This window comes from Brachionichthys hirsutus, chromosome 15 (genome assembly GCF_040956055.1).
Source record: "Brachionichthys hirsutus isolate HB-005 chromosome 15, CSIRO-AGI_Bhir_v1, whole genome shotgun sequence".
Lineage (NCBI taxonomy): Eukaryota > Metazoa > Chordata > Actinopteri > Lophiiformes > Brachionichthyidae > Brachionichthys > Brachionichthys hirsutus.
The window spans coordinates 3,392,020-3,413,980 of record NC_090911.1 but is presented as its reverse complement, the minus strand read 5'-3'; the positions used below and the strand labels follow the sequence as shown (position 1 = coordinate 3,413,980).

At 43.3% G+C, this 21,961-nt stretch overlaps 1 protein-coding gene across 4 annotated transcripts in view; it reads right to left on the bottom strand.

Moving 5' to 3' along the window:
- Nucleotides 1-4,173: 4,173 nt before the first annotated feature.
- Nucleotides 4,174-21,961, bottom strand: part of LOC137904189 (catenin delta-2-like) — a 72,995-nt gene continuing 55,207 nt past the window's right edge. For all 4 annotated transcript variants that reach the window (XM_068748329.1, XM_068748330.1, XM_068748331.1 and 1 more), the window contains 11 exons: nt 18,276-18,462; nt 13,643-13,760; nt 12,678-12,860; nt 10,234-10,425; nt 9,461-9,611; nt 7,584-7,833; nt 6,411-6,495; nt 6,185-6,311; nt 5,208-5,336; nt 4,760-4,836; nt 4,174-4,437 (listed from right to left, as the gene is read on the bottom strand). In XM_068748329.1, the coding sequence (XP_068604430.1) occupies nt 4,174-4,437; nt 4,760-4,836; nt 5,208-5,336; nt 6,185-6,311; nt 6,411-6,495; nt 7,584-7,833; nt 9,461-9,611; nt 10,234-10,425; nt 12,678-12,860; nt 13,643-13,760; nt 18,276-18,462 (1,763 nt within the window). The remainder of the gene's footprint in view (nt 4,438-4,759; nt 4,837-5,207; nt 5,337-6,184; nt 6,312-6,410; nt 6,496-7,583; nt 7,834-9,460; nt 9,612-10,233; nt 10,426-12,677; nt 12,861-13,642; nt 13,761-18,275; nt 18,463-21,961) is intronic.

The window sequence follows — 21,961 nt, the reverse complement described above, 5'->3', positions numbered from 1 at the left end:
ATCAATAGTGTTATTATTTATTTCCTGACTTTTTTTTTCTGTGAAGAAAGGGTTATTTGGTGGCTGTCTGGAAAACAATAAATGTTTAGGCACCCTGCCATCGTCACACTTTTCCTTTCCAAACTGACCTCCATCAGAGAAGGAAAACGTTATGTGGCCCTCACAGGAAAAGGTTTGGGGATCCCTGTCCTAAAGCATCGTCTGAAATCTGTGTTTCCGTGCACTGCGGCAAGTAACTACCGAAATATAAGAAGTAAGTGCTTGATTTGAAAAGCTAGAGTTGAAGGGTAATGCACTTAAAGGTTTTACAAAGGTAAAATATCTGTAGCGTTAAAACACTCCAAGGGATATGTGGGTAAAAACAGCTGGCCATTCTACTTTCATTGTGGGTCGGGGTAAACTACATGCCACAAGCCTCCAGCGTGGGCACGATGCTTTAACGACAGGCACCCTTCACCTGCAGGCTGCAGCTGAGAGTCTCTGGGGTGGCCCAAGCTTGGTTCTGTGCAAAGATCTGACCCAGTGTAAAGTTCTCCAGAACAACCTGCTCCTATGCTGATCTGTCTACAGAGACTAAAATGGCCGCCACCCTGCCCCCTGCTGTAGTTTCTCTGAAGACCAGTAGAGGGCATTGATATACTTTAAGTAGAAACGGACAGTACTCAGTAGTGGTATTTAAACCCATGTACCAATGGGTCATGTGACACAGATACAGCCCGGGCGAACATCGAGTGACCTTGTCATTAAGTTTTCTTCTTCTGTCATTGGAGACTGTCGGTTCCATCTATCCCGGATGCATCACCTCATTGTTGTACTCAAGTATCTGATCAGGTATCAGGTATCAGGGCCTTTCATAGGTTATACAAAGAAACCTGCGCTGACCTATTTGGACTGTAATACTGGGAATATTTAACAGATTGCAATGCAACTTTGTAGAAAGGTGAAGGGCAGACCAAAAAAGGAATCTGAATGTTCGGGGCGTATCCACATCAAGGGAAAGAACCATGAATGTTCTTTTTTTTCACTTTTAAATATTAAGAACATTTAAATATTAAGAACATTTAACTTAAAGGACGGTTGAGTTAAGCCAAAGGTAACTTCTCTGTTTCCACATAACAACTCAGCACTGCTAGCTGTCTGCTTTTATACACAAATGTATACCGTACATCGTATCATTAGCTTGGAATATATACTTTTTCCTCTGGAAACACACTCCCCACACTCTGGAACTCACGAGCTCAACCACTCCGAGCCTGCCCTGACCTCCCCACCTTCAAGAAAAAACTCCAAACCCACCTGTTTTAAAGTCGAATTGTATCTAATTTATCTTCATATCTCTATTTGTTGTCTTTGTTGCCTTGCTGTTTTTAACTTGCATACCTTCTGTGAAGCGACTTTGAGTACCTAAAAGCGTTACAAATACAAATGTATTATAATGGGTCAATGTCAGTTTGAACAGTCCTATTTGTTTATGATAACGGGTTACTTAGATACAAGGGTCAAAGATAATTGTTTCTCATTGACAGGTTGCCGTCACCCTTTTTTTTCATAGTTTGGCTGGTAGGGTGAGCTCTCACTGGATGGGTGCATTTTTTAAACTGATTTTCTGTAGATTGGATGAAGTTTTGTTGGGCTGGATGTGGTCCACACCCCGGTACTGATGCAACACACATTATTTTCATGCTAGTAGTGGTGTCATGATAATGTCTCTTTTCAATAGGTTCAGTTTATGTTTTTCATTCATTCATCTTCCTGGCCACTTTGTCCGTTACCGGGTCTGCTGGACCCTATTGTCCAACGACACACTCCTTCCTGCTTGAACTTGAACACACCAAAAAAACACGTTTTTGACAACAAACAGCTCCACAGTCAGAAATTCTTGGATGGTTCTTTTATATTTCTTGGAACAGTTGTAATCTGTTTGTGGCAATAGAAAGATTCACAGGTTTCTTTTCAAAACACGTTTGGTCTAGCAACAAAAAGGTGACCGTTATATCTCCGTACAGATCATATGGTCAGCCGTTTTTTTCTGCCTAAGGATCACAAGGACATACATTACGTTGTCAGCTTCTGATTCTGAGCTTCACTCACAAATACAGCAGGTCTGCTTCTCATCCAGTGTTTTGAGGGCGCAGTGGAGATATGAGTTATTTTCCAAGCACCGGAAGATGCACCTCTAGGACTTCTAAACGCAGTGGGTCGGGGGAACCAGGGTCCGCTGCCACATTCTCATATATATGATAAAAAAAAGTTTGACTAATCAGAATTTGGGGTATCCAAGCACGATCCTTGCAATGCTGTTTAAAATGGCCATCTCTGACTTGATCAGAGCTCAGAACTGATCATCGGAAGTTGATCATATATGCAAAGGTAAACAAACATTTTGTGCACATTTAGAATACCGACATTATTGGAACTACTTGTGAAAGCTGTAGCACCTTCGTGGACTGCTCCAGTGCCAGCGAGGCCCCCGGGGCCCCCGGGGCCCTGGCCTGCTCTACTCCACACAGCAACAACATCACGACACAACGTGCACAGCTTAGTGTGTTGACCTGAAAAGAAAATGTGAACAAAACCCCTACGCGTATCTGGCCTTTTTTTAAACAATCTTTTTTTCCATAATGTTGCTGCTATAAGTGACATCCACATCTGCACATAAAAAGTATATATTTATAATTATAGAATATATATCCATAATCTATTAACAGCTTTGTCTACCATGAAGTTAGAATTGCCATCCATCTCTCAGAAAAGCGTTTTTTTTTTTGTACTTCAAACATTGATTATTTTACAACACAGAAACTACCTGCGTCCAGCTTTGGAGGCAGCAAGGCGTGGCCTGCTCGCAGACCCTCCCTGCTGTTTCTGGAGTTTTCTTTGTGTTTTTCTCGACGGTCCTGGTGCAGCTTCCATCGCAGCAAGTCACAGGATAGAAAAACCAAAGCATTTACAAACTGGCATTGTCGAAACCGCAAAGATGTTCCGTCGAGAGCTTCAGCTGAAGTCCCCCCCTCGACGCCGCCTTCTTCAGCCGAGGGAGGCGGCGTCACCCTCGTTTGGCACGGTTACACACGCACACAAAAAAGCACAGTTCACTCAACAAGGGGCTCGTGGGAACATAAAGAGGTTGTCAAAAAGGTTGCTCACGTCAGATGTTCTGTGAACATCAGCTGGGCAGTAGAAGGAGCACCGTGACCTACTAGTGATGCTTAAATACCCAACTCCTATTCAGGGTTTCACGTTAGCGACGCGTCGACGTCCCTCGAAAGCTGTGCTACGAGGGTGCAGGTGTTGTTGTTTTGTTTGTGTGTATTTAGTGAATAATTGACACTCATCCAATGTTTAAAGGCCTGGCATGACAGAACATCGTGTAATGTACAGTTCACAATGCGTCTCTGTGAATGTGCCGACGTCAAATCCTGTACGACCAGAAATGAGAGTTTAAAAAGTAGAAACACAACAAAAGAAACTGAAAAAAAAACAGGAACTATTACAAATGTCAGAGTCCAGAATCATTCTTTGCCCATAGGAGGAAACATCACACTGAAGCCATAGAGAAAGAAAGGTTTGTGTGACACGTGTCCTACGTGTCCTACATGTCCTACGTGTCCTACAGCTCTGCTTGTTGTGCTTCACGTTACTAAAAGCAATGTTGCTATACCACATATGTACAGGTTTCTCCTGGGTCTCCCAAACGGTCCATTTGCCATCCTAAAGCTTCTGTCCTCCAAAGCGCTGATCCATTCCTCTCGTTCATTGTCCCTCTTCATGTTACTCCATGCGTGTCTCTCTGTCCCACCCGCAGGCCTTCAGCTGCAGGAGGTCTTTCTGTCTGCTCAACCCTCTGACAGAAGTTGATCAAACACTAAACACAATAAGAAAATGTGTCTGTCGGTTTTGTTGGTGGTGTGCATGCACATGCACGGCCGCTCCCCCGCTCCTTCTTTGTTTCATTCTTCCTTTTTCTTGTCTCAAGCTGACATCTCTGAAGATCTTTTCCTGCACTCCATCCTCCCCCATTGTTGTTCTGCGGTCGATGACGCCGCTCAGAACCTACAGGGGAGGATGGGGAGGGAGGGAACCTGCCCCATCATCTCCTCTCCACTTTTTAAACTACAATCTTTATTCATTATTTATCCTCTCCTCCTCCTTCACACTCGGACGCTACTGCTCTTAGACCCAGGAGTCCGGCGACGCTGGATAGTGGCTGGTTTCGTAGTTGAGCTCGCTGTAGGGCCGTGAGGCCGAGTAGAAGTCTACATAGTTGCCTGTCGATTTGAGACCCTGCAAGTGCATGTTGAGGTCTCCCTGGGGAGGGCGTCCCCCGCCATGAACTTGGTTTTCGTAGAAGGTCTGGTCCTCGTAGTTGCTGCTGTCAGGTGGGGGAGGGTTTTGGAAGGGAGGGTAGGGCTCTGAAGGAAGGCCTTGAGATGAAACCTTTAAAAAAAGAAATAATAAATGTAAGTGTAAGATCGATTTGAATGTGTCTCATGTGTTCCAGCACAGCCATGATGTCAGACATCTGTGAGGTACAAGTACCGAGCATAATGCAAGCATTCTGGCACTGAAAGAACTGAACCAGAGAGTTCTGCAGGCCAAAAACCTAAATTGCACTTTGTGCAAAATGTCAGAGACGTGTTTCTTAGGAAAATCAGAAAACGTATTCTTCTTCAGGTCGGTATTATTACTGAAAGGTGCTCGTTTCCTTACACATGTGTATAAAATGTGATTATAAAGACTTTGAATTGGCTCGTCGTACCTGATTATACTTTAGATCTTCAGTGGGCGACACGTACGCTCCTCTGCGTAGTGTGGAAGATCCACCAGAGATCTGACCTGCAAAGACACGGCGAGTGAGGACGCTCTGAAACATCCACGGAGACGTGTGTGTGCTCCAGAATAAGAATGACAAATACAATATTTTATAAGTCACATATCAAAATATTTGATCAACATTCCCTTGTGCTCCTAAAATAAGGGCGGGGACGTGTTGTTCAGATTAACATGCTGATGAGACGGAGCTGGTTGCATCAACACACTTGGAAATTTAGATTTGGTTTTTTGGTTTTTAACGTACAGTATGATGACCTCACTGGCGATCGTAAAATTGGGCTACACTAACCTGCATTTATTCTAGATTCATTTGAGCATCGTTGCTGTTTGCAGCTTTATGTGCTCTCGTGTCACACGGATTCTCTATGTCCCACCTGTCATTGTGTCCTTCCGGGACGTGTGTTCACCCTTGTTGCCATGGTAACTGGCATTGCCGGTTGATTCATAGTCTGCTTTTCTCTCCTTCAATGCCACCATCTCTCTGGGGGAAGCAGGGGCACTTGCTACACACGCACACACACACACACAATAATAGTTTTACACCGTACACATTATCAATACACGTTTTTATGAAGAAGTATCTCTGTATTTTGACTACACTGGAATTCTTTCCTAGAGAGAGGCCGGACTGAGAACATTTTGGGAATGCCAGCGATGTCGCGACTGTTTTCGAACCAGACCTCGGATGTTATTTGTATTCTGACTGTGAGAATTTAATCTAGCTTTCTAAATGGATAAACATTGAGTCCTCCTCCTCCCTCTGATTTGTCCTACCCCCCGCCCACACACACACATCTGCATTTATACACAGCATATAGCTTCTTACATGTGTGTATGAGCTGAATGTGTTACAATGGACATTATATTTGCACCTAAATTTGCTGGTTTTATCTCATGGAATGGTCAAAAACCTCCTTCTTAACAAATTGACCCAATTGCAATGTTAGTTAGCTGCCGTGTTAAATTTAAAAGTATCTGTCCCTATTCAGGCAGCTGTCAAAAAACAAAACAAATGGACATCATTTCTGCTCACGAGGAACACTTTAATTATGAACCTTGTTGGTACCGTCTCTTGTACACAGACGTGAAGACATTGTAATACAAGACAAGCACTCATATAAGAGACACCTCCACCAACACGCCACTCAGTAACATATGGAAAGCTGCAGTAGCTTAGTTCTAGTCAATATTACTGAATTGTTCTAAGTGCAGAGCTGAGAATTGAATTTTAATATCTCTGGTAGATGAGCCAATTGAGACTTCAACTCTATTGGACGGGTGTTTGGCAAGACGGAGAGAGTGATGGAGGACAAAAAGGGAAAAGAGAGGAGTGGGTGTGGTTTTTACCCACCTGATCGATTGTTGGGGGAGGTTCGGACGGGAGACACGGACGGAGTGCGAGAGGAGGAATAAGGTCGCTGTCTGTCCCGTTCTATCGTGGAGGAGGAGCCCACAAAATGGTACTGGGAGTAACCATCCTGAAGATGAGGAGAACAAAAGGCCAAATGAGGCGAGGATAAATCTGTGCTGTGCAGCCGGACGCTGATGCAGGGCTCATCCGGCCAGGCTGGCTGTACCTTCTTGTAGAGGCTGCGGAGGTCGCGGTACTGCCACATGCTGCTCAGAACTTGGGATGCTGCCTTCACCACTTTGGGACTATGTCTAGGAATTCAACAGAGATCAAACACACATGCAGGATAAAGCTGGACCGTCCTGTCTGGAGCTGGTGGGACGTATACAAGCAAGACGAGTCAAAGCTAAACCGGCGTTTAAAGACCCTCCCCAAGCCGGGCACTTTAATCACCACACCGCATAATTACTTAAGGGATTGACTGATCGATTGATCGAGCAATATATCATTCAGCATCTTCCAGGTTTGGACTTAGCAGACAAATGGCTGTCTGTATAACTGGACCATATGGAAATGAATCTTTATTTAACTGCTGCTGTGCTTGATTCTGTCTTTTGAGATCGTCCTCTCACAGCAGAGGCGAGTCGTAGCAGAGACCTGGAGAGAACCCATGCAGATACGGGGAGAACATGCAAGCTCCTGACGGAAAGGCCACAGGTCGGAGTCAAACCTGTGACCTTATTGCAGTGAGGCAACAGCGCTGCCGCTGCGCCACCATGCCGCCTTCCGCTAAAGTCAGAGCCACGTAAAAGGGAACGATGGATCTACCGACATGCTGTTGCAGCTAAAGCTAATTAGAAAAGTACATTTTCGTAGCTGCTCTCTCAGATTCATGGTTAATGTAATTAAGGTTAAAGCTGTCTTTAAATGTATGTATTATATTGTTTTCATAATTATTATGATGGGCAGCCCTTAAACTTAAGGTGCTGACTGCAAGTGGAGTTAGTTTAATGGACAGGAGAGAACTTAACTTGTAACGTTTAATGTCGGTTATCTGGGAATTGTTTACCTGGGGAAGCTTCAGATATGAATCACTCTCACTAAGACTATATATACCCTCTAACGTTCAGTCATTGGCTTAGAAAGATCCAGGCCCAGAGCTGAAAATGATTCTGCTTGTAATCTAATTCTGGATGGATCCCAGATGGCAGTAATTTGATTACACGTGTACTTTGACATAGTAATGATAAATCACTGTGTATTATTTATGATCAGTTTGTACCAGGTTAAATCTTTTCTATTGTTGCTTCAACATCGATCAATCTATAAAAGCCGCCGCTTTTAACCTTTGTCTCCGCCCCCCTTCTCCCATGTGACGTCGCGCTTCCACTCGGCTTACTTGTCCCCTTTGCTGCGGGCAACGCCAATGAGCTTCTCGATGCCGCCGGCATCCCTCAGGGCCTTGGTATTCTCCATGTTTTTGGTGATGACCTCATGCAATGCGCAGCAGATAGCTGTGACGGTGTCGTCCGACATGGTCTTCCCCACCAGGACGCTGGGGTTTCCGCCTCCCCCACCCCCACTGGTGCTGTTGTTGTTGTTGCTGCCTCCGGGTAAACGGTGCACCAGGTCCCTCATGGCATATTTACCTGGAGCAGTGCAAAAGAGCAACAGAAGGAGTTGGAGCAACGTTGGTCATAGGTAGAAGGAATATATCCATCAAGGTCCATCAAACTGGGGGCATCAAATACTCTCTTAAAGTATGTGGAAGACTTACTTTATTCCTTGTTGGGCGGTCAACCCCTCTACAAAGATTCATCGTCAACAATCAATTTATGCATAAAAATCAAAAACAATTTTAAAAAGCCTCGTCTGGCAATGTTAAGAACATAAAACAATATCTACTTCAGGACTGAATGTTCTTCCTCGCCACATGCCCAACCTGCCTACCACCCTCAGGTTTGGTATGATCCGCCCAACAATGGTGAAAACATTACCAACCTGGTGGAGGCAATACGAAGATGTTAAATGACCTTTCCTGATTCCACTGAAAACATCTGGCAGCCATCACTTTATCAAAGAACTAAAAAAACATCACGTGAAGAAGGTGTCTTTTGCTTTCGGTGTTTCTCCCTCTTACAGAGCCCCCATCTCCTGATCACTTTTGGACAGTCCTCAAATTGATCATGATCTCTGCTCCACCAAACACCCTACAGCAAATACTCCCAGCGCTGCCTGGGAACACGCCTGGATGGCTGTCATGCCCCTGTAATCTAACACCAGTTGACTACATTTCCCATGACACCCCAGCGCCGCTGTCAGACAGACTCGTCCAATCTGCCCTCTGCCCCTCATTCTGAGCGAGTCACCACCCTAGGGTGGTGGGGGCACAACATTATTGGTCATGTCCATCTTATTAAGCCTGCACATGCTGGTGGCTAAAGCAACCTCACACAACCTCACACACGCACACACCTACACACACACACACACACACACACACACACACACACACACACACGTATATATATATATATATATACATATGATTTTTTTGATTTAACAATGATCTCAATGATTAATCATGCAGACATAGTAAAGGTTGCCATATAATTCCAGTTTTGGCTGTAGTGACAATATTACAAGCGCCTCCTGCTTAAAGCTACGAGGAAGCAACAAGACAATATGTTGTGTCTCCAGTGTAATTTCATCATCATCAACATCATCATCATCATGTTCGCACCACACAAGCAACGGCAGGACAATGCATCCCATCAGAATGTACACACACGCCCCATGTCAAAGGGAGAGAGGTCTGATGTGTGACTGTGTGGTTTACACACTATAACAGCACACACACACACACACACACAGCCTGAAGCACCAGACAAAGTAGAAAAAGGCAGGAGGTTGTTGCTATGGAGACCGGCAGAAAAGCAGAGTTTATTACAGACATCACTTCAAAGGAAAACGAGCATCAAACAGTCAGAGCAATGCTACTATTTACTTACAGAAGCAAATAAATAAATAAAATAAATCTAAATATATTCAGACAAATATCACAGCGATTTCTTTATATTTCAGCGATACACAATTCCACTGTCAGCCAGGCAGCCCAGCAATTAAAAAGCAACACAAAAAGACACTTTAACGACTCCTTTCTAAATAATTATACCTGTAAAGATTTCTTCTGAAGCGGGTTTCATATCCAACATTAACCAGTGGAATACGTCCATAAGTGGGTCGGGGTTTATGGGCTGTAAATGAGCAGCTCACCTATGAGCTCCTTGTTCCTGATGTCCAGAGCCATGTTTCTCAGCGCGGTGGCCACGGCACACACCACCCGGTCGTTGTCTATCCTCAGCAGCTCCACCAGGATGGGGAGGCCCTTCTCCTTACGCACCGCCGCACGGATATACACTGACCACTGGACAGAAGGTTGGGGGGGGGGGGGCACAAAGAGATATAACCCTGATATATTGATCTGAATGAGCTCTCTATTAATGACCTCTAATAGACGAATATTAATAAATAATAAACAACAACTCAAGTTAAGAAAACATGACAAAAAAAATGAACATAAGGTCCATTACTTGTTTCTGCAGCAGCCAGTAAGGTCTTCTCCAACAAAGGAGTAATAACTATATTTTGTCCACCGATGATTCACCAGAATATTCCGAGGCATCTCTCTTTCATAAGAACAGACATCTGTCAAACGCAGGATTATCGTTTGCGTTTGCTTCAAAGCTGTTCGGTCCAAACCCTCCATCAACTTAATTGACAGTTAAAAGTCAATGAGGCTGGGAAACGGCAAACATTTAAGTCACCAAATGCATCCCTGCATAATTTATGCTGTTATATGAACCACATTGATGAAAATAAGACGTATTATTTATTGCTGTACACCAAAGTACTTATCTTGAAGCCATTGGTACCTAATGGTACGTTCTGTCTGGTAGTTTGGGGATGTTTCACTGGGATTTCTGACTTTAAAAAGTCAGACACCCTTCAGCGTTATTATATTCTATTATTACAGGCATGGGAGGAACGGTCCCTACGGTCCCTACCTTCCAGCTGCCAGCAGCCAGGTTCTGCAGAGCCCCAGCTGCTCCCTCCAGGGTGTCTGGGTTGGAGCACTCAGACAGCAGTGTGAGGTAGGGCTTGACAATGGTGGGGTGCCATAACATCTGGATGCCTTTCGGGGGATCTGTCAAGTCTGGAAATGGGCCTACGCCATCCCACTGCAGAGGATGAGACACAATTCAGAACAGAGAAGCTGTGTACAGTGCCAGAATGGCCCCCTCCGGGAAGAACAGGGAAGTGATGGAAAGAGATTTGATACTCATAAATAAGGTGGCATTCATCCGTTTTTATTTTCTGTTTTCCATCGCCTTTGTCATTGAAATCTGACACTATCTAATGATACGCTTTGAAAAATACACACATCAGTATTAAATCGCTCATGGGGAGATTAGTCAATGACACTGAAATGCATTTCACACAGATTATTGCTGCTGGCATTTGGCCAATACCATTGATGAGAAGGTGAATTATGAACACATAATTTAATTTGCAGCACAAGGTAATCTTTAGCTGTCGCCCTGGACTTGCTGTTTCACACATTTCTCCATCACATGGCGCCATAAGTGCTGTAGTTCTTTATTTAAATATAATTAAAACCAACAAAAAATAATAAAATCAGCTGAAATGCAAGCCAATATCGCGCCGCTGTTGTTTCAGAATCGTCCTCAGCGTATGGGATGCTGGGGTTGGGACAGAGCAGGGGAGATCAATCGTCCGATAACTCGTCATGGCGTTTGCCTGATTAGTTTTCTTAATTGTCATTCCTGATTCCGTTCCCCCTCCCATTCCTCCCTGACAGCAGGTGGCGCTGTGTTTTCACTGTTTCACCGATTAACTGATTCTTGATCTGATTCTGATCCGATAGTAGTTCTACCATCTATAACGACCAAGATGTTTCCTACCGCCATCTGCAATGAAGTAATCCCACATCACATCTGCAAAGGCTAAGAAATATTGCCAACACATTGCATTGAGAATAAAAATGTCCCTCTCTCACCCTTTCATTTTCTCGCCTCCCTCTTAGCCCAGATTCTTTTACTCTCTCCTCTCCATCAACATCTCCTTTCCTCCTCTCCTCTCCTCATTCTCTCCACTAATTACCCCGACAGATTTTGTGTTTTGCCCTCCCCAACAAGCTCCCAAATCACTACTTCATAGTAATCACCCACAGCTGCAGTGGAGTGGTGCCAGAGTCGAGCGGGGCGGGGGGGGGGGGTTACGTATTATCATTAGAAAGCGCTTATGATTTGTCCCTTTACAACATGATTCCAGGGTTAGTTTTAAGATCCCTCATCTTACTGGTTCTGCTTCGATGTGAAAAAAACTTTTCAAGGTTTTGCTTGACAAGTAAAAAAAAAAAAATTATCCCGTTCTTTTGGGGGGGGGGGGGGGGGGGGTTAAAAGGAAAAAGCATGCTGTGATAATGTGCAATTAACCCGCCATGAATGTGGGGTTTTATAATCACCATGGCTTCATTCAAAGTTGGAAAAACATGGCTTCCAGTCAATCAGAATGCAACACTGATTGCTTATGAGGTGCGAGCCTTCTCTGAGGCAGACGTTTGATTTCTGTCAATATCACAGTGACAAGAGTGTTAATTCTGTAATTAAACATAGGACGGTGATATTTTTTGATTCACAGCTTAATCCTCATTGGCTTATATGATCATCTGTTCTTCTGGAAACCTGTTAGCGTGTGTTGAAGATGCTACAGAGAATAACAGAAAGCTGAGAGCTAAGATGAACAAAAAAGCTGGTCGGTAAATATCATGGATATGAAAGGAAGCCGCAGTGAAATGGGAAACATGGAAAAAGTGATTTTGTTTTTTCCATACAATGTCCCCTTTAATGCTGCAGCCTCATAGGTATCATGGGTAGTGTCTCCCTTGAGCTGGTCCCAAGCCCGGATAAATGCAGAGCGTTTTTAACGCATGAATTAGCCATGCAAGAAAGAGGGAGAAGAAGAAGAAGTCGGTTCCATTACTGTCTTGCACTAGGTATTTTCTGACAGCTTCCACTTCCTCAGATGTTGATGTGAAAATAGAAATGAGATGACCCCAAATGAGGTCTTGGTCTCATCTAACATCAGTTGAACTATTTATGATGTGGCGTGTTACCAAACAGAGATGCAGAGGTGAACAAGTCACTGCTGCTGGTAACCATGGAGATCCTTCTTGCAATCCTTATATCTTATATGCACGGTATGTTAAGGATTTTCAGGGGGAAGCCAGAAACAAACTAAATGCGCACACGTTGTATGCAGAGCGTATGCGTGTAACCCAAACATCCCACCCTTCTATTTGGTGCAAATTGGTTCAGTAGTTTTTGCATGCTTCATTTTTGGACATATTTGCACAATGAACTCCGTTGGAGGTTTTAAACCAAATACAAATCTGATTTTGTCTTGTCACCTGGTCATGTCCCTTCTTTTTCTTCTTCTTTTTGCCCCAGCATCCGGAGCTCTCAGCATCCTTCCCACCAGTGTCACACAACAGGCCGTCAAGCTCTTCTGACCCCCCCTGCTGGTTGTGTGATGTCTCTGCAGCCAGACGGTACGATAAGTTCCTCAGGATGCACACGCAGTTTTCTACAGTCTAAAGGTAGAAAAGACACACAGAGTTAGACAAGCTTTACACACATGGGGCCATATGCACACAGACAGATGCACAGGGATGCTCCCAGCGTCTCACACAAAAGCATCAGTCTAAGCGGATGTGTTTGTTCTGAAGGTTCTGAGAGGAACCTTGAATGAAACAATGAGTTTACTGACAAAGAATGGTCGTATCCAAAGAGGCTTTCTCCCTGAATGGGTGGAAATGTTTGAAGCTATGTGTACACTTTAAATGCGGGGGGGGGGGGGGGGGGGGTTACATTTGTGCCTGAGACGGATCAGGAGTCCACGGCATAGAGGAACACCTTAAAACACTGCAAGTGTTGCAGGTTAGCATCCAATGAGTTAACAGAAGCTATATTCCTTAGCAGGCCCAGGCAATTTTCCACCTCGCATAGATTGTGGCCTGGATATTAGCATAGAAATCACTGGCAAACAACTTATACAGATTATTATGCATATACAGTGTATAATTACAGTCTGGAAGGACAGATAAATCAAATTTGCATGTAATGAATGCAAATGTATGCAAATTGTAATTGTTTTTTTGACATAATAATCATATTGAAACGCACATTTAGAAAGCAAAGAATACCTACTGATATTTGAGGTATTGTACGAGGCCATACACCAACATGCAGACACACACTTTTCATTGAAATGCCATTGTGCCTGTATATGTGTTTGTATGCAGGCTGATTCCTGTGAGGCCTGCGTTACAGGCTGTTATATTGTGTGTGAGTCGGCTGCAGGTATGGAAGTTACCTTGCTGTCAATCTCACTGCTCCCCAAAGCAGTCTGAATGACATAGAGCAGCGCGTCTGTCAGGCCTTCACACTCCCTCATCCTCCTCCTGGCTTCCTCGCCTGCAGAACTCACGTTCCTGGTTACACACAGAGACACACACACAGACCTCATGAATGGAAACCCGGTTGAGTGTGAATGTGTATGTTAAAGCATACTGTTATTTCCATATGGTTGCACATCTGTGTGACTGAGAGGGGGGTGTGTGATATTCTTTATGTGTCGGACTATTTGCGAGGCTGGTGCTCTCATAGTCACAGAGAAAAGGCACAGAGATGCTAAACTTCCTTCGCTGCTTTTGTTTTGGTACCTAAAATCATTTTCACTTTTTTCTCTCCTCAACTTTGTGTTTTAATTGTACAGGGTATGATGCTACATAGATCTAATCACATTTTATGTCATAAAAAGATTGAAAATACATTATTATAGATGATGCCATTATGCATTTAACTGTGCTTGTATCAAAAGTGAAGCAATTCTTCACACTTGATAGAGACAAACAAGGCAATGCAAATGCAGCAAGTAGATGTAGTAATGGTGATGGAATGACACAAATACTACGTACCGTACATATTTCAACTTGTCGTAAAAGTTTATCAGCATCGAGAATCTCTAGAACAAACACATCCAATTTTCAGTAGACCTTTAAGTGAGAAATTGGGACATTATATTGACTGTGGATTCATTCTCTGCAACCAGTTGAGCTCGGGACAGCTGTTGGTTAAACAACTGGCACGCTCTTGGCATGGTGTTCCCTGCAGGGAAAGGCCTCATCTGCAATGCCGCCTGAGCAAGGCTGGATCCCCAGAGGTCGACTCCAGGGAATGCCAGGTCGTCAGCCGTCGGAGTTAACCATACAGCATTGCTTGACCATATGCTTAGTTTGCCACAATCCCTCTAGAACCGGTTCTCCTACAGAATCCAACATCAATCACCCGGAAACAGTTATGCATTTGTCAAAAACTCAAATGATGCCATGAGTAATGCAATAATTCCCTCCAAAGGTTGTCATGAATGCACCTGGGGAGCTCCCGGCATGAGGTTTTTAATTTGCCATTTTTAAGATTGAACACTTGTTACATAATTCACTTAGAATCTAAATAATGTGGGTCAACATTTACACCTTTGTTGATCTGATCAAAGATTTCTAACGTGGTCTTTGTTGTCTCTGAAACAAACAATCATTGAGCCCTTAACGGTAGCATTTAGGAATGATAATAACATTCATGGAAATGGTAGAAAACATGTAACAAGCAAACGTTCATTTTTTTAATCGCCATGACAGCAGTGGAGTGACAGGGGAGTTTAGTGTAGAGGTGGGAGTGCACCAGGGATCAGATCTGAGCCCATTTTTGTTTGCCATGGTGATAGACTAACAGATGAGGTGAGACAGGAAGCCCCTCAGAATATGATGTTTGCAGATGACATTGTGATCTGCAGCGAGAGCAGGGAGCAGGTAGAGGAGAATCTAGAGAAGTGGAGGTCTGCTCTAGAAAAGAGAGGAATGAAGGTGAGCAGGAGTAAAACAGTACATGTGTGTAAATGAGAAGGTCCCAGGGGGAACAGTGGAGGGACAGTGAAGGTTAAACATTTTGGAGACAAGATCAGAGAGACCAGACTTTGATGGTTTGGACATGTCCAGAGGAGAGACAGGGACTATATCGGTAGAAGGATGCTGAGGATGGAACTGCCAGGGAACAGGGCTAGAGGTCGACCCAAGAGAAGAGACATGGACGTAGTGAGGGAGGACATGAGAGTGGCTGGTGTTGGGGAGGACGATGCAAAGGACAGGGTGAAGTGGAGAAGGTTGATTTGCTGTGGCGACCCCTCACGGGACAAGAAAGTACAGTAGTAGTAGTAGTAGTAGTAGTACAACATGTAAACATGAAGACATTTACTTCTGGTTATTGTTACAGTTTGATGAGAATTAAATTCTGTAGGATTTTTCTTTATTATTGCACAGATGTGAATTTTCTATGACCACTATGAATGTCAAAAATGTGGATTACCAGACCTGGAATATTACTTGGATCCAGATTTAGACTCGTGACATGGAGTTTGTCGTATAGAGAAGTGATTGTGTCATTTTGTCTCGAACTTTTATGCCTCAACCACGAATTTAGAAGCAGAAATCTCTGAACTGGAGAGAATGTGTCTATCTTCAGGTGATGATATTCACCGGCACAAAAATCTCATGGATTATGGGATTATGGGTCATACTTTACCTATCCAAAGTTTTAGCCAAATCCATACCTAATTTAGTGGTTAATCCTGCTAAAAGACAGATGAACAAACTCTTTTTTTTACATCTGCAAATTTACTCTGCATAATTCATATCCAGCTCTCTAGCATCACTGGTTCAAGGACTTCCTGCTAGATGGAGGAAATGAGGAGTGCGTAAACAGACCGAATAAATATGTGTGTGTGTATGTGTGTGTGTGTGTGAGAAAGAGGGAGATCGAAGCAGAGATGGGGTGAGAGAAGAAAACAAATGTGATAAAGAAGGGATAATATGATGGGAAATATAAGTGGAGTAATGGAATGAGATGGAGTGAAGGAGAGGCGAGAAACCAAATAGTGAAGGAGGAGAACATTGGATAGCAGGAAGGATGCTGGGAAACAGGGAGGGGGGGGGGGGAGAGAGCAGGTGGCCAGAGATATACCAAACCCGCCATGAAATATTCAATCTTCCATCAGAATCCCAGCGTTCCCTAACGAGGCGTGAGAAAGATGAATTAGTCCTCTGAGTTTTGGAAGCTGAGACACACACACACACACACACACACCTGCACTATTAGACGATGCAGCTAAAGCCTTTGTAAGCACACAATAGGTGTAGTTTATTTTTCACAGGGAGCAGGTGAGGAGACATATTGCAGTTGGGATTAATGTCTCACACAAGTCGTTCCATAGAGCAATGAGTAACGGCTCCTACACTTGAACAGAGATGTAAATGTAGTCATGGCAACATACTCCCTCTGTTTGGCTGAATTTTTGCCATGTCCTCAAGAGGAAACATTTACAACGGGACATGTGGCCATGTTTCAGATGTCGAACGGTACAGTAAACTGTCACACAGCAAACACACCTATCGGTCCTGTTATCGAACACACGCTTCTGCAAAGGCCAAAGCGCTCAGTGCTGAAAGGTCTGTAAGAAGCTGCAGACCGTTTGTGAAGGTTTCAGGCTTGGTTGTCAATGTTGCGTCGTCGGTAAGACATGTTTTTACGTTTGATGATGAAATGCACGGCTGAAGGGGACCAGAAGTACATCGAGTATATCAAATACACAGCCCACACATTCGTTATAAATATTCACGAGCACCATCTTAGCGATGGAAATTTCATCGTGCAGCTTTAACACTCACTAATAAATATTATGTGTTCAATTATCTAATGTTTGGATATCTGTCTCTAATTATCGTTCAACGTCAAGAAAATTGTGATTATTTAGATTATTAACTGGGGCCGGTCAATTGATTGTCATGGAACCGATCATTAGGTACCTTTAATGTATTTGCCAGTGGCGGGTGGTGCATTTCACACCTAGGCCTTCAGGGATGTCATACTTACCCAGTAGTCCAACTTGAATAAATACACCTCATACTACCACACAAACCATACAAATACAGACAATTCTGAAATCAAATCAAAATATTTATTTCACAAAGCAGATTTTAATTTATATTTTAGATTATTAAGATTAAATAATCCTCACAGCAACAAAGATTGGAACTTCCATCAGGGTGTTTAGGTGACCCCAGTCATCTCGTCGACCTTCAGGATCAGCAGAACACTAACCAAACGGCACCAAACACTAACCAAACAGCAGCAAACAGCAGCAAACGGTACCAAACGGCACCAAACACTAACCAAAGAGAACCAAACACTAACCAAAGAGCACCAAACTGCAGCAAACAGCAGCAAACAGCACAACCAGCACCAAACAACAACAAACAACCAGCACCAAACAACCAGCGACAAACAGAACCAAACGACACCAAACACTAATCAAAGAGAACCAAACAGCACCAAACAAACAGCAGGCAGTTTTCAGTAAACAAGGCGAATGTTTCTTTCCAACATATTTGCCATATTAAGTTTATAAGTTGATCATATTTGTTTCATGTGGCATTTTAGTAAATTGGAGGAGCAGGTCATTATATTAATAGTTTTAAAAATGTTCATTAAAGCTGGATGGGAAATGATCTGCAAACACAGGCTTATGTGTGTGTTACGCTAACTTTGTCCTTTAGTCTTCATCACGTTGGAGTACAGAGCCAAAACAGCTTTAAGTACGTGTCTCGCCTTCCAGACTGGATGTCTAGCATCATGTCTAACAAGAGAGAACAAAGAGACCCAGCAAATCCAGAGCCAAGTGGTGAGTCATGTAGACACGGGTAAGTCAGCGGTCAAAATAATACTCATATACATTTATCAGCTACTTGTGGTTGACAATGGCAGACTGAGAACCACAAAACATCTGTATGATCTGAATATATATATAATGTTCCCACTGAGTTGCTAATATAAATACTATAATACTATATTTAAAGGCCATGTAAAAACAAAGAGAACAGAAATACAAGCCTGACCTCAGGCATCCCGTTGCGTTCCGGAGGACCTGGGAGGAGTGGAGGTGCAGCTTGCGATCTTCCTGCGTGTGAGGAGATGTGTCCCAGCCTGAGTGAGGGATGATCACAGCATTGGTCAGCACAGCCAGGGCATCCTGGATGATGGGCATCTTCAGGGCATCGCACGACGACAGGTTCCACAAAACGCCTGAAGAAGAAGAGCGCAGGGAGAGAGGAGGTGAAAATCACTGCAGGGGAAAAGGAGGAGACGCAAGCACGGACCACTCCAGGGCAAAACACATTCAAATATTTAGCAGATTTTAGAAAGATCAAATACACAGAAAGTTACTGCAGTCCTGACTTATTTACTGCAGTCTAGAAGATCAAACAGATTTTCCCAGTGGCAGTTGCTCAACGGCCCTTTAAAATAGAAGAAATACAGTAAGAGAAGAAGCGGAACACAGCATCGATTACAGCTGAATTTATTTGGCCGTACGGGCTCAGAGTCTTCCTGCAGTCGCTTAATGGAACAGAACAACATCATGAGTTAAGCTACTGCAAGATCCAAGATCAGCTTACTGCGAGTTTTTAGGTGAAAACACAGGAGGAAGCAGAACCTCAGCCAACAATCAACCTCTACCTCCACCGAATTTCATCTGGATCTGATCCAGAATGCAGGCAGGAAAAAAAATACATCTTAACATTAAAACCCGTTTATGAATTTAAAAATCAGTCAACTCTGATTCACTTTGACTTTTCATGGTTGGTGTATAAAGATACTAAGAACAATCTAGAACCTTTTGGTGCTGATCCAGATCACCATGTGGACGGTGTAGATCCAGTTAGGAGGGGAACGAGCTGCTTGGAGGAGGTCTGTGCTCTCTGAGTGCTTTCCTAGTTTGAATTATTTAAACTTATTTTTACTACTGAAGACATTGAGGACAATTTCTTATTGATAGTCCAGCAGTTAGAGACCACTTGTATGGGTGTGAATCAGACAAAGTAAATATTCACAAATGAAAAGAAAGAAGAGCAATTGTCTGGTTCACACTCGCACAAAAAAAAAGAGTGGACAAAGCAATTCCCACAGTTCTACCTGTACTGCCAATAGTATTCCGTTTTACTCTCTAAGTTACTGTTTGAAGATTCCGATGTGGGTGACCCCATGAAACCCTGGAATTCTTCAAGGAAAGCTCAACTCTTCTGAAGCGCTGGTATTCCTCTTCAGAGATTGAGCGTTATCCTGGATGCCGCAGGGGTAAACCCAAACTCGAACCCGAACCCTATCATAAACATGCCTGACCTCTGATCCTGCTGGCTGGGTTCATATCATTTAGCTTGAACCAAGCATTCACCATAGTTTAACATCTTAACAGTGAAAACGGGTTGAACATTTGTGTATAACAAAAGTTTATCCATAGAAATTGGGGGGGGGGGGGATAATCTGGCAAATTGCTTAGTCTTCCTGATTTAAATTGTCCTAATCATGTGCCTGTTTATTATTAAAACATTCTAACGGACAGAACATTTTTTCTTTGATGTCTAAGATGATGACATATTATGTTAGTCTATTATATAAAACCTGCACATCTTTAATTATGCATGATTAGTACATTTCAAGTGCTGCTGCGATATCGCTAGCTAACATTTTTGTTGCTGTAATTAATAAAGAGCGAATTCAGAAAGTACAACAGGAGGTAAATAATTTCCACAAAAGTCCACTGGAGCTTTGTCCCACTCTTAATCCTCACCTGAATTCAGGATAGAGAGATCAGCCAAGCAAGAAAATGAGCGTTTTCTCTGGCCTACCAATTACTGTTCACTGTTGTTGTCACTCGCCACACACACACACACAAGCACACTTAGCAGTTCAATAGACAAACGCTGTCCTCTCCTGAGACTCACTCTACCAGCCACACACACACACACACACACAAAGAGCCTTTCAAGAAAAGGACATCAAGGTCAAGAGGCAAATCGTCCCATTTTTGCTGCAAAACACTTTCATTTCCTGAGTGGATTACCCACACAAACACGCCCGTGATGACCTTGGGATCTCTATGCCATAATTCTTACTGACCTTGGTGTTTTAACGTGACGCTGTCCCGTGTACTCATATAATTATATCTGCTTTTATCTATCCGTCTCCTTTATGGTTGTAATTTCAGCTGTAATAGTAGTTTATAACATGATATCCTCAGATCTGCGTCGGTTCTTTAGTGTTAACAGTGTGACTGTAATTACAGTTTTTGTTATCTCTCTTTGTGGGTTTGTACGATTTGGTTTTTTGCATTGGCACACACATGCCCTCATCAGCGTTTTTCACGTTTAGTGTTACTGCGGCTGCAAACCGAGGTCAGAAGAAGCGTCGACATGACGGGCATCTCTCGTCTTGATTTTAATAAGCTGTGAAGAGCACGTTAGCAAAAGTGATTTCTTTGTGTCATCTTAGGCTCTTTGCAGTCAGGAAGGTAAAAAGAAACGGTGAGCGCAGCCTTGAGAAATCATGGTGACATGATTCATGATAGTTCTCTTCAGTCCTTGGGTAACTTTACTTCCACGAAACATGTCATGGACGCATTGACTTTGGTCTTTTACATAAAATGGATTTGACTTCTTTACCTGAGTCATTAGAAAATGTTCCAGTTAAATGGCAGTAAAACCATATCCAGTGGTTATGTTGCCAGAGCCCGGTTATGTCCTTCATGTGTTTATACATCATGTTTTGTAACTAAATGTCAAAAATATGGCCTAAAATATGGTCAGTTATAAATAACACATGATGTCATCCTGCAGCTGCAAGGGGAAAAAAAAAGATTATTATGGTGCGTAAAGTCAGCTGTTTGCCAGGATGACTTCCTGCTGTGCAGGGAATGACATCATCTCCCTGAGGTGAAACGCAGAGGAATTCTTATCTTTGATCTGGAACACGCGCACACGCACACACGCGCACACACACACACACACACACACAGATGACAGATGAAAGACGTTAATTGCCTGAGTCTTACATCATGAGTGGCAGCAGGAGGTTATGAATGTGATGCTATATGGAGGGTTGGGAAATGAATATGTTGACTATCTGTCTTCATGCCTGAACTCGTTTCCATCGCTCATTTGCATTTTCATTCGGCCGTCATATTGTTCTCTTTTGCATCATCGCTGCAGACGTCTTTGTTCACCGATGCTTTTCGCCTCCCTCTGTTTCTTATGAATGACTTTTCCCCTCAGGTCCAGTCACTGTGTGCTAAACTCAAATGAGATGGTTTGATGTGTTCTTTAATTGTTGGACTTCATCCATCCAGTGATGTTAAAATCATTTGGGGATAAATCCTACTTCATCATAAAGGATGACATCTAATGGCATCGATGTGAGGAGGCGGGACTCGGGGTTAGCCCGACAATTAGCCTGGACAAGCAGCTTCTATGTCTTCATGTTTGTGTGCACATGAATTAACAAAATCAAATGTTACATTCTAACGTTTGGTCGGATAATCAATTTGATCAAATGTATTAAATGTTATTGAATGAATGTACATGCAGGTGGTCCTCACTTCATGATGCACTCGTTCAAGGACGACTCGCCGTAACGACGGGCTCTCTGAAATGTAAAAGTATGTGTTTATCGGCAAGGAGTTGCTGTTATGACGAGCGGAATGCTCCGGCTGTGGAGTTGTGAGTGCGTACATATGTACAGTATAAATGGA